Here is a 12,653-nt window from a genome sequence, read left to right as displayed (position 1 = left end):
AAGCCGGTTTTGTCCTAAAATGTTATCGAAGTGAAATTTTGGCGGATGCGCCGAGTATTTTTTTGGTGACTGTTTTTTATTTAGACAATTTCTAAGAAAATCTCTCCGTTTGTTTGCGGCAATCTTGAGATTACAAGAATCCAAAGCTTCCAGAATGTAGTTTTAATATATAAAGCAAAGGGTCTAGCAGTCGTAAGTCAAGAATTTGATGGCATAGTGAATACATAAAGATGGTGACAAGCGAATACAAAAGTGTTAAGTGTGTTTATGAATTAAATATAAATGAATAAAAAAAATCGTAGAGATTGTCTTTGTAGATCGACAAGTTGTGTTTCTGATTGATCTGTGTATAGTGGTGGAGTATCAAAATTTTTCCTAAAATTCAGTCCTATAGTCTTGATCTTACACCTAATGATCTCCACTTGTTACCAAGAAGAGTTTCGATCACTCGTCACATAATTGAAATGAGACTTGATTGATTATAGTAATTCATTTAATATTTTTGTAGAGGATAAAATGGTTTCCGTTTTGCAATCGCAACTTAAAATAAGCATCACACAAGCTCTATCGAGTTTTAGTTGTATATGTGGAAGTAGTTTGAATGGAAATCAACGTCACATTTTAGAAATTTTGGCCAATCCAAATTATAACTTTCAAATGGATGACGATTTTAAGTTGGTCAGTATTTTTTTTTTTTTTCATCATTTATTTGAAAATGTCTCATTCTATGGAGTTTACTTATTCATAGATAAACTTATTGTGTTATTATTATTCAATAACTACCGTTCGAGGATAAACCAAATCTTCAGTCTCCTAGCATCATCAGCGACCATCAATCAAAAAGCTATTCACTCCGCAATAGCGTCTAATGAATGAAGATGCTCGACTCAATATAGAAGGTAGCAGTTCGACTTATGAGCGATCCAGAGTTGATCAGAAACTTGGACAGCTTAGAGCATAGAAGAAATATCGATGACCTGACTCCGTTTTACTGATACTACCGTGGCAAATGCTCTTCCGATCTGTCCAACATCATCCCACCTAGAGCAGTATTTGCAAGATCTACTCGATGGGCAGATGGAGCTCATGAACACCTGCAGTCGTCCATAATTTTTTATTAGGATTCCTTTTTTTGGAAAAGTGTATACCTGTGGAATTAGCTACCAAGACACATCTTTCCCGAACACTACAACCTACAGGCCCTAAAAATTTTAAAGCCTCATACTACTTTCTCTTCTCTATTGTATCGTAAGCTTGCTTATAATCTATGAACACTAGATTTTGGTCTCGATTCTCTTCTCCAGCGAAACAACTTAGACCGTTTGATTGTGGCGAATGATGGACACAAGTTACCATAAACAGCGTCCATCCTCTTTTTGCTTTGTGTTGGTTTTAATATTTCATTAGTCGAAAATTTTAACAATTTGAAACATTTTTCAAAGCTGCTTGACTGAGTGGTCGTTTGAGCACTACTATAATAAAATGGATCGAAGCAGCAAGTTGAAACTTTGTGTCGTTCGCTGAACTATACAAACAGAATATATTATAAAATAATAACAGATTATAATTTTTGTTATTTTATAAAAAAGTTGCATAATTTAAAATTGAAAACTTTTTTAGAATTTTTGTAAAAACTAAATAGTTTAATAGTTTGCACATTAAAGAATTTGTTCCATAATTTTACAGCGCTATGTATATGCAATAAAACATAATCGAGACAATAATTTATCTAATTTTGTACAGTATTCGACTACTTTATTTTGAAAAAAAATGTTTTTCCTTTTTTTGTTTAGCTCTCTAAAAGTATTTTAAAATTTACAGTTTGCAACTTTTATCGCATCACTGAAATTATCTAAACCAGGCTATTTACCAACTACTATTATCACCAATATATTAACATGCATTCATAAAATGTGCGTTGCTAGATATGAAGATAAAGCCGAAGATATATTGAAAATTCTTCATGGTAAGTTTCCATATTGTACTGGGTGGCTACAAGAAAACGTAAGTCCTGTCCTGTAACTTATCACAAAATTTTGGTTAGGCATCATAAAAAAAACTTTAGTCGTGGTATAAATACGGTGACGTTACTGAAATGTTCAAACTACCTACAAAATGTTTGAATTTTCAATAATTTTTTTCTCTATAAATCTTGATCGAATTGAAAAAAAAATATAATAATAAGTTGATAATAAACTATCAAAAACTATTTTTTTTTAATCATGCAAGTATCCTATATAATTAATGGAGCTTTACACCCCCGACTTACCATTCAATGATTTTTTTTTCAATAATTTATCACGAATTATATAGGGAACGAATTTTTCTATCGAACCACCAAGTTTTACAGTTTTTGATTTTAGAAATATTACCGCACGTAGCTGCTTCTGGTAACGACCAAAATCGATGTACAATTATGGGATTGCTCAAACCTTTATATGATAATGTGAAAAATAACGGACCAGCTGTTACATTAAGACTTTTGAATTGTTTGCAAACTCTTTGCGAGGTGATTTCCAAATTTATTTTTTAATTGATATTGCCCTATTTTCCTGTGCGTTTTTGAAAAAAATGTAGAATCATTATTTCCACAGTTCATCATTTTCGTCATTGTCGTCATTTGACTGGTTCATAAATACAAAACAACACCAATAATGTTGATGTTTTTATTGAGTTGTAGTTAGATCCGGCAAACGATTACTCACAATGGTCAGAAATTGAAATAATCAAATTTATACCGGATTTTTTGCGAAGCGATTATCAGGAAGTTCGATTTAAAACCATCGACGTACTCGTTTCTTTTTATAAAATAAACGCCGAAACTAATATTCTCAAAAATATTCACTTACAGGAAGAGGTATTTTTAAAAATGTACGAAATGGTGAGAAAACATTTTCATTTTTTTTTAATTTGGATTTATTTATTTTTATTTTATTATTATAGAGTATTGCTGTTTTTGATGTCGACGGTATAAATACAGACGAAAGAAGGGCGGATGAAATTGTTTCGCGTACGGCGAGTGTTTTACTCACTTTTGGCGATATAGCCACGCATTGTCATAATTGGATCGAAGAAAGTATCTATGCTTTGATGAAAATTGCCCATATAAAAAATATTGGTAAGAACTCTATAAGATCCTTTTTACTGTTTACTATTATCATTTTTTCATATAAAAAAAATAAATTTTTGAGTTGAGTTGAGGTATAGAAATGAAGATAACTAGAAATACTGATGAATTTTTGGCAATAGTTTCATTTAGTAGATATAATCATGTTTAAAAAATTGAATTATAAAAATTTAAAAAACATATAAATAAAAATAGTTCAAATTTCTCACTAAAATAATAAAAGCTCTCCAAAAAATAAGAACTAAAATATATTACATAATTTAAATAATAATAATCTCAATTAATACATTAATTTTTATTATTCATCCAAAACAAAATTTTTTTATACCACGGAATAACCTAATACTTTAACCTAACCAACCCATTAACGTCGACCAGTTAAATAATCCACCTACCTACCTATTTACGCTGTTGTAAGTACCATTATTCATCTGGAATACGTAAACGTGCTCTGCGCGCTCTTTCTATGATCATGTGGCTGGTGGCCTTGTGTCTTGTGCAAATCGTTTTATTCAGTCTAGCGCAACTTGTAATACACTCTGGGTTAGATCTGGATAAAAATAATAGAAAATTTTAGATCAGAAAAAGTAAGCCTAATAGTTTAGTTTAGTTATGATATACGATCGTGTTCTGCGCGTTCTTTCCATGGCCCTTGTTATAGTCTTGGTGATATAAAACGGTGTGACGTGTTGATAATATTGAGGATTCGAAATTATAAGTCTAATAGTTGAGAGATGAAATACACGATCATATTCTGCGCGCTCTTTTCATGACTTACGATGATCCGTGGTGTAGTAGTACCGTATCAAAACGGTCTGGCGGAAAAGTTTTCCATTAAAAAATTTTTTTATTTTACCTATTTTATTTTTTTTTTTTTGTAGATTCTTTGGATAAAATATTGAATATAATAAATAAAAGACAATTTGGAGGTGATGCTATAAATATTTTGGAAAAGTACGTCATTTATTTAATTGAAAAATGGGTAACCGATGGTTACAAATTCGAAAATTTCTACTATAATTTATTGAACTGTTCCACAAAGTTCGAATTTTACAAGAAATATTTCGAACAATGCGCGCCATTTTTAATTTTAACCGAATCCGATGATATTATGAAAGTGGCTGAAGAACTTTTTGGAGTAAATTGTAAAATAATCGAGGTAAATTGAAATATGTAAATATTAGTTCTGAATTTCTATGAAAAATTTGAAGTCTGTGTACTGCAAAAGTCTTTTTCTTTACAGACAGGTAAAAATTTAATGTTTCGACGTGTTGTGGTCTAAATCATCTTGCTTTTAGGTCTCTTCTGATTTAAAATTATTTTTTTTTGTTTACAGACAGATAAAAATTTAACGTTTCGACGTGTTGTGGTCTAAATCATCTTGCTTTTAGGTCTCTTCTGATTCAAAATTATTTTTTTTTTTTTGTTTACAGACAGATAAAACTAATTTTAAATCAGAAGAGACCTAAAATAAAAACGATTTAAAAACATACCAAAAGGTGTAAGAAATTAGACAAATTTATTAAATTCTGTATACGAGGAATAATTTATTTTCTAGTACTCTCTTCCTATCTCCTTTCCTCAATTTTCTTCAAGCTATTCTAAAATAAATAAATTAGAATTGTTGCTATTGAAACAATAAAGGCTGTATGTCATGATTGTGAGACTTATAATCACAAAAGGGCGGTGCTTCACTAGGAAAACCTTCGATAAAGTCTGAGTATGCACCTCTGAAGCTATGAAAACACGTCTAACTATAGTACTGACGATTATCAAATCTCCACCTAGTTAGGAGATAGATTAGGATATCTAGGTACAACTATTGAGATCATATCGTTAGCCAGTCGTTAATGACATAATAATGAAGAAGCATTAAAAGGTTTTTAGAACTATTTCATATCCAATGGTACACAGATGACACTAAATGATCTTGATCGGATGAGGAAGAGAAAAAAGACGTGTGTTTTAGCTTATCTCATGTCAGGTGTCTCTATCCATCTCTGCAGATCTTTTCTTTGAAGCAGACTGTTAAGCAACACTTGGATATATCAAGAATGGATTCTGTGGTTGCAGTTTTTTTTAAATGTCATTGTTTTACTTTTGTAAAATTGTGTAAATTGAGATGGTACCCAAGTAGCTCCAATGTCTGCCCAGGACTCCGCAATAGGTAGGACGGGTCCTGATGTTTGAAACCCCGTGTTAAGTTGGAATTTCTGGAACCGTTGGTGATTCATACTGAACACACTGTTTACACCAATACTCACAATTACTTTGCCTGACTCGTGTTTCGATAACCAAGTAATCATCTTCAGAGACTGAAGGTAAACTATAAATAGTCTGGAATACAGTTTCAAAAACTATTGCTATCATTTTTTCCGTTCGAACTTGAATTAATTCAAGCAGTACTAATTCGAAACAACATGGTAAAGTTAATTTTTGATATTTTAATTGTTTTTTTATAGAAAACTGCTGCGAAAATATTCTCTCGTTTAATATGTACTGATATGGATAATATGACTAAAGAAATTCTGAACAAGAATAAATATTTGGTTAAAATTTCGAAAATGTTCGAACCAAAACGATTAGAAGAAGTATTGAGAAATAATGTCGACCATATCGTGATGGGAATTTTGGATTTTTTGACTGACGAAAAAGGCGTTAAGTCGTATTTTGGTGAAACCGTTATATACTATACGAAATACTTGAGCGAAAAGGACATTAATAAATGTTTTTCATTTGTCGAGGTGAGTTATTTACTCGATATATAAAAACTTGTGATTAAAAAATTGTTTTTGTTATTTTACAGATTATTATTTGCAACAATCGACCAATAGGATTATTCTTATCGGATCAGTGTCTAACACAATTAGAACATCTCTTATTAGAATTGAAGATGAATGTTTATAAAAGTAGCGTAACTAAAGAAAAATTGAAATATTTTCACAGATACGCGTTTTTCGTTGAAATAATTACGGATTGTCTCACGTCGAAAAGTTGTTGTCGATATTTTTTCGTGCGTGACGTACTTCACACCATTTTCAATATTATTGAAAATAACGAAAGATGCACGAGTATGTTGTTAGCTTCGTGTCGATTCCTGAATAGTTTTTTGAAAAAAATCTTACCTAAACTATCGAAAACTTTTATAGATTTTTTTCACGACGTTGTCAGTTGTTTGAAAATGATTTACGTTACTAGAAAAGCGATAAAAAATCATTGTAAAGATATATTAAATTTTCTAATAGTAGAAAATAAAAACTATTTCGAAGAAGAAATAAAAACGTTGGATAAATTTCCGGATCAATTAGATTTCCGTGATATAATAATCATTCAACAAAATTATAGAACTTCAAGCGAAGAATCGTTCTTGGAAGAACAAATCGATCAGTTTTTGAATCACAAAGATATTTTGACTAAAGAAGATAGTTTGGTATATTTGAGGAAAGCTTTGGAGAAAAATAAAGATGAATTGAAGGAATTGTACGATAAACTTCGAAACATAAGAGGATTCTCCGAAGATTGCGAAAAAAGCTTGTTGCACAGACTTATATGCACTTTATGTCAACTTAGTTATTCAACGAATCAAAACGTTAGTAACAAAAATTATTAATAGTCACGAAAAAATTTTCGAAAAAAGATAATCAACTTGATATATTTATTGATATCAACTAGCAATACTTTTTTAATAATTCGCGTAAGGGATCTTTTGATTAAAATATTTTCAGTTATCTACAACTTAGATATAGGAAAAGTGAGTCTCTACCATATTTTTTAAATCTACATTGAAATTCAATATAACTCTAATTTCACATGTCTAAATGTAAGTTTGAATTTCTGAAACCGTTTGTGATATTCATACTGAACACACTGTTTACACTAACCTAACCTAACCTAACCATCAGTTTACACTGATCCCGATTTGGCGAGAGAGTCCGCACCGTTGTTGTTCGAGTGACCGAGCATCCAAACAAACCGGACCTTGAAACCCTATTCCCTAAAATTCGTAACGAGAGTCTCTAGGAAGCTTTGTTCAGTGTACTCAACTTTGTGAATAATTAATTTCTATAAAGGTTTTAAAAGCGATAACTCGATTTCTTCAAAGGAGCAGCAAGTTATAGATACAAATTCATTTTTACTGTCACTTTACACTGAAACATAGAATATATTTTGTGCAAGACTATATCTTATTGTTTTCCTTCCAAAATACTTGAGACTCCTCCAAAATAAGGCTAGTTTTTGGGGGTTTTTGCGCCTCATTTCACAAGGTTTTAGTACTACTGCTTCAAAGGCAAAACATTCGTAGAGTAAACGCTCTGCAGTTGTTGTCCTCTACCATGCCCATCGTTTCAAGGCGATATTTGATTGGATAGTGACATGTGGGAAGACCGACCACCAGTTTCATGTCGTTTCTGATTAACACGAGACTTGATTATATATTCATAATACTTTTAGGTTAGTTTAGAAGCCATCAGATGTTTGGGAGAACTTGGCCCAGCAAATTTACAAACACTCGTGCTACAATCGGAAAAAGAATTGATTCAAATTAAACAAACTCCTTCTGTGATTTTATGTGGTGCTGTCATTTCATATTTGATTAAATATATCGTAGACTGTGATATAAATGTTGTTGAAGAAGCAAGCAAAATGTTGCACGTTATATTAAATAATAAAGAAGCAAAAAAACTTGTTGGTAAGTAAAGAGATGTAGTATAATCTTCATTAAACTTGCGAGACGATAAACCCTTTTTTTGAAAAATGTAATTGTCACTAATTCCCTTCAAAGAAGATTCCGAAAAGTCTTTTCACCTCTTAAATGTTAAACTTCACTCCGGTGGTAATACACCCTTGCGGATGCGATTGTTTGGTCGTCGTATCGTTGCTTGGAGTTAACCTTTTCTAACCTTCTTCGACAATAAAAGCTCTAATCTGAATGATCCTTTGCCTTCTATATAGATGTCACTTATGTATAATCATATACCAAAGTACGGTACTCGTTGATTTCTTTCGTCTTAGCGCATTTAGCATAATGATCATGAATGAACCATTTCGGCCATTTCGGCCCGGAATAGAATATAGAAGAAAACTAAACAACCTGGTAATTTCTTGTAGCTAGGGAATTTTTGGTGGTCGTTAGAACATGAGTATTTTGTTTCAAAGTTGTGTGAAACTAATTTAATACAATATTAACTTTATACAATTGACTAACAGTTCACAGGAAACGTCATAATCTAATAAGAGATAAAATAATTGTGACATTCTTGTTCTACTGTAAGCAGCGAGTTAGCGTAGGCAACCAAACTATCACTTTTTCAAATTGCAACATCCCCGTCGAAAAAATATAGAGGTGCTAAGTCGGGCGATTGTAGAGGTCCTCTTATACCAATCCATTTGCTAGCAAATGCATCATTTAGCTACTAACTGGAAGAAAGTAATGAGGTATAGCTCCATTTTGTTGGAAGTTAATAATATTGCAAAATCAGTTTGATTCTAATTCAACAGAGATCTAGAGTGGTATCACAGTGGGTTTATCTTGTCTCATATGTTGGGTTCGCTTGTGAGCCTGCCACCTAGGTCTAGTAGGTTTTCTTTAGTTACAGCTTACCAAAAAATATCTTTACATGTCTCAACTCCTGAAGATTATTTTTCTGTTTAATTTTTTAGTAATGTCTATTAACCTGTAGGCAATTCCACAAAAGGTTTTATCCGCCCATGTTTTAGCAAGTCTGTTTGATATTTCATTTGCTTCCATCTGGAACCCATTGAAACGTAATTTATCTGTTTGCGATAATTCAAAAGGACATTTGGACATGGTTCTAAATCCATACCTTCTTATTCCAGTTTTGGTGTCGTCTGTATATTGTACAGTTTAATTTTGAAGAAATTTTTTCCCAAAACTAAATTTTTTGTATTTAAACCAGAATCATATCCCAAATTTGATAATTTTTTAAGGTAGGTTTTTGGTTACTCTCTGTTGGTTCCTTTTCTGAACATTTTCAGTGAGTTTTTCCACCACGCTATCCACTAATATATGAAGTTGTGGAAGATTAAAGTTTACTTCTGGTATAGCCGTTGGGCAAGTTCCCAGGGCTACAATTATACATATTCAGGCAATTCTTTGTAACCACAAGAGGTGGATTCTCTTTGTGTTTAGGTTAGTTCTAGTGTACCAGACTACTGCCTCCGCGTGACTTTGCATATTTTCAAATCGACAACATTTATAACTAATATATTAATTGAAAATTGTAATCAATATTAAAAAATATTTTTTAGATTTGAATAGTGATTTCGGTTACGGACCTATCAACAAAAATTATATAATTCCGTATTATCCCTCAACTTTATCGTCGCCTTACCAAAATGCTTCTGTGAATGAAGAATATTTTTTGGAAAAACTTGGAAACAGTGAAATATGGTGTCCACGTGACCACGGTTGTCACAATAAGTGGATTACTATGTTGGTCTCGAATTTATTAGGAACTTTTACAGATAGAACTTATTTAAATAAATTGGTCGATATTTGTAACGTTAAGGTAAGAAAATATGAATCTCGTTTTCAATCGAGTCTTTCTCCATCCATTTTTTAACATTAAACATAAAAAAGCATAGTGTAAAAAACAGGTTTTTGATGATATTACAATCCAAAAAATGTACGGAGAAAAGCCATTTTTGACCAAACTAACCTCAGAAAAACTAGTTTACGATGAAAAGCCATTTGGAAATCCATTTATTGAATAAATCAGACATAAAAAAGCAATTTTCACTAAATTCGGCTCAGAACATCCGTTTTTTGCTCAGATTCGCTTCCAAGAAAAACCATTTTTTGTGAATTTACACAAATTTTTGGGTAAACTACCCTTGGGAAGGCCGTTCTTTTACCAAATTGCACTAATAATAGCCTTTCGTCTAATTGACCTTAGAAAAACTGGTTTGCTCCAAATCCAACTAAGAAAATTCTTTTTTTATTAAATTAGTCTTAATGAAAAGTCATTTTTTGACCAAATTAGAAGCAGTTTTCTACAAATTGAATATAAGAAAAGTTATTTTTCGACCAAATTAAACATACAAAGCAATTTTCTCCAAATTCGGCATAGAAAATCCGTTTTTTGTACACATTCGATTATAAGAAAAACAATTTTTTGTGAATTTACACCAATTTTTTGCCAAACTACCATTGGGAAGGCCGTTCTTTAACTAAACTGAAGTGATAAGAGCTTTTCCTTTCTTTCACTTTAAAAAAAGTCGTTTTTAATTTAATCCAACTAAGACAAGCCTTTTTAACTTTTCTCCTTCCCATCGTACCCCAATACGATTCCACCTCGAATATTATTGATAGTACCTGCAACGCTCAAAAATATTCGATAATCTTATAAAGAAATTCCAAATTACCGACGAGAAAGAAAAATAAACAATTAACCAATTGAACCTAACCTATTTAGCTTCTTCACAAACTATTGTACTCACCCCGTAGCTATTCATGTCTTCGATTACATGATATCTTCCTACTTATTTTCCAGTCCATTTTTTTCTATATGGTGAATGGATTTTTTTTATATGTTTATATGATTAATCTTTTGCTTTTATGTACTCATTTCTTCGCCCGAAACTGATTGGGGGTAAAGAATTTTTTTTAATTTTTAGGTTGATTTTTGTGAATCTCTTTTACCTCTCGTAATCGATCTACTGATTTATTTGGATAATTCAACAGTTACTTATTTGATATGTGAAAAAATCGATTATTTTTTCTCTGAACATTGGAAAATTACCATTAACAAAACCACTAATGAAGAATCTATAGCCGTAAATAAAAAATCCGTCAAATGTATGTTGAACATTATTAATTATTTAAGATTAATGAACCATAGCAGCTCTCAAACAAGCAGGTGAATTTTTTTCTATGTTACAGGCGTTTTAATTGATATTATTTTCTAATGCATCTATATGTTCTTGACTTTAGGTGTCTTCTGTTTTAAATTATTATTTTTTTAATAGTTTTTGAAAGAAAGGTAAAAATTAACGTTTCGATTTTTCTTTAAGTTTTTATAAAAATATTTTGATAAAGAAAACATCAAATTTTGAAACAGGGAAGATCTAAAATCAAGAACATTTACAAGCATTAATATATCAAAAGGTCTAAGGAATAAGAAATTGAAGGAATTTATTATTTTTTATTTATGACAGAACTTGTGTGGAATGGAAATTTGATTATTTGAAAATATCTAAAGCTGCCGAATTTTGTGCCAATCATTTTTCTGCGTTGTATTATTCGGAAATTTGGTGTCAGAATAAAATAGATGAAATACAAAACGAAAATCCAACTTACCTTGAACAACGCTCTACTATGATCGATTTTATATATGAACACGAACATCCTGAATATTCCGAAACTTTACACAACATCTTGAGGAACGTAAGTAAACAACGATATACGAAAAAACTAGCAACCAAATAAATTGATTTTATTTCGTTTTTATATTGTTATTGTTATCTAGAGAGACACAAATTGGTCATGGGCAATTAAATTTTGCCACAAGTATAAACCATTACATTTTTGAAAAAATGAATTTTCCACCTAATTAGATATCAATACTATTTGTTGACCAAAGTTTCTTCGAAAAAATAATTTTTCCAACAAATTTGGATTCTATTTTCACAAATAAGCTCAGAGGATCCGTACACAAACTAAATTAACACATACTCTCGGAAAAGCTGTTTTTTGACCAATGTAGCCTTGGAAAAATTAATTTGTGACAAATATACACTTGAAAAAGCTTTTTTTTACCAATGTAGCCTTAGAAAAACTGAATTGTGATAGAAATACACCTGGAAAAGGAATTTCTTGACCCTATAAGTCTTAGAAAAACTAGTTTGTGACAAAAATGCACTTGGAAAAGTATTTTTAACCCAATTAGCTTTAGAAAAACTCATTTATACAAAAATACACTTTGAAAAGCTGTTTTTTGGCCAATGTAGCCTTAGAAAATCTAATTTAAGACACAAATACACTTGGAAAAGGCGTTTCTTGACCAAATTAGAAATAAAATTAAACTAAATTTTGTACAAAAATATATTTGCAAAAGCTTTTTTTAATGAAATGAGGGGCCATTTTTATAAAATTTAAATCAGATAAGCCGTTTTTTACGAAATGCAATAATGAAAAGCCATTTTCAACTAGATCATTCTTAAAAAGACCAAATCAAACTAATACAAGCCCTCTTTGTCAAATTAAACTAAAAAATCCGTTTTTTTTTCACGAAATCGAATTAAGAATTAATTTTTCATCAAATTGGAATTGGAAAAGCCATTTTTCCAATAAATTACATTAAGAAAGCTATTTTTAATTACACTTCGAAAATCATTCTTGTCAAATTGGACTCGAAATGTCTTTTCTGACCATGTCGATATTTTGATCAACTCGAAATAAGGTTTTGGATTTCATTTCGAATAATTCTCTTTACGAAACTCATTTTTCTTACACCTCTACAGATTGAGGGTTTCGTTATTTCATTCCTTCCATTTTCTTCTGTCT

The 12,653-nt window shown here is 31.0% G+C and overlaps 1 protein-coding gene across 2 annotated transcripts in view; it reads left to right on the top strand.

Annotated features, from left to right (window-relative positions):
• LOC130448152 (serine-protein kinase ATM) overlaps window positions 1–12,653 on the top strand; it is a 38,995-nt gene that overhangs the window by 8,039 nt on the left and 18,303 nt on the right. The window contains exons 10-21 of one of the 2 annotated variants that reach the window (XM_056785391.1): window positions 509–678; window positions 1,822–1,966; window positions 2,364–2,509; window positions 2,681–2,881; window positions 2,944–3,118; window positions 4,009–4,286; window positions 5,590–5,871; window positions 5,934–6,716; window positions 7,580–7,817; window positions 9,398–9,657; window positions 10,766–11,007; window positions 11,306–11,534. In XM_056785391.1, coding sequence (XP_056641369.1) covers window positions 509–678; window positions 1,822–1,966; window positions 2,364–2,509; window positions 2,681–2,881; window positions 2,944–3,118; window positions 4,009–4,286; window positions 5,590–5,871; window positions 5,934–6,716; window positions 7,580–7,817; window positions 9,398–9,657; window positions 10,766–11,007; window positions 11,306–11,534 — 3,149 coding nt within the window. The remainder of the gene's footprint in view (window positions 1–508; window positions 679–1,821; window positions 1,967–2,363; window positions 2,510–2,680; window positions 2,882–2,943; window positions 3,119–4,008; window positions 4,287–5,589; window positions 5,872–5,933; window positions 6,717–7,579; window positions 7,818–9,397; window positions 9,658–10,765; window positions 11,008–11,305; window positions 11,535–12,653) is intronic. The other variant, XM_056785392.1, reaches the window with a different exon arrangement.

Source organism: Diorhabda sublineata, chromosome 8, assembly GCF_026230105.1.
Source record: "Diorhabda sublineata isolate icDioSubl1.1 chromosome 8, icDioSubl1.1, whole genome shotgun sequence".
Lineage (NCBI taxonomy): Eukaryota > Metazoa > Arthropoda > Insecta > Coleoptera > Chrysomelidae > Diorhabda > Diorhabda sublineata.
Note: the sequence above shows the minus strand (reverse complement) of the source record. Positions and strands in the feature narration are given on the sequence as shown.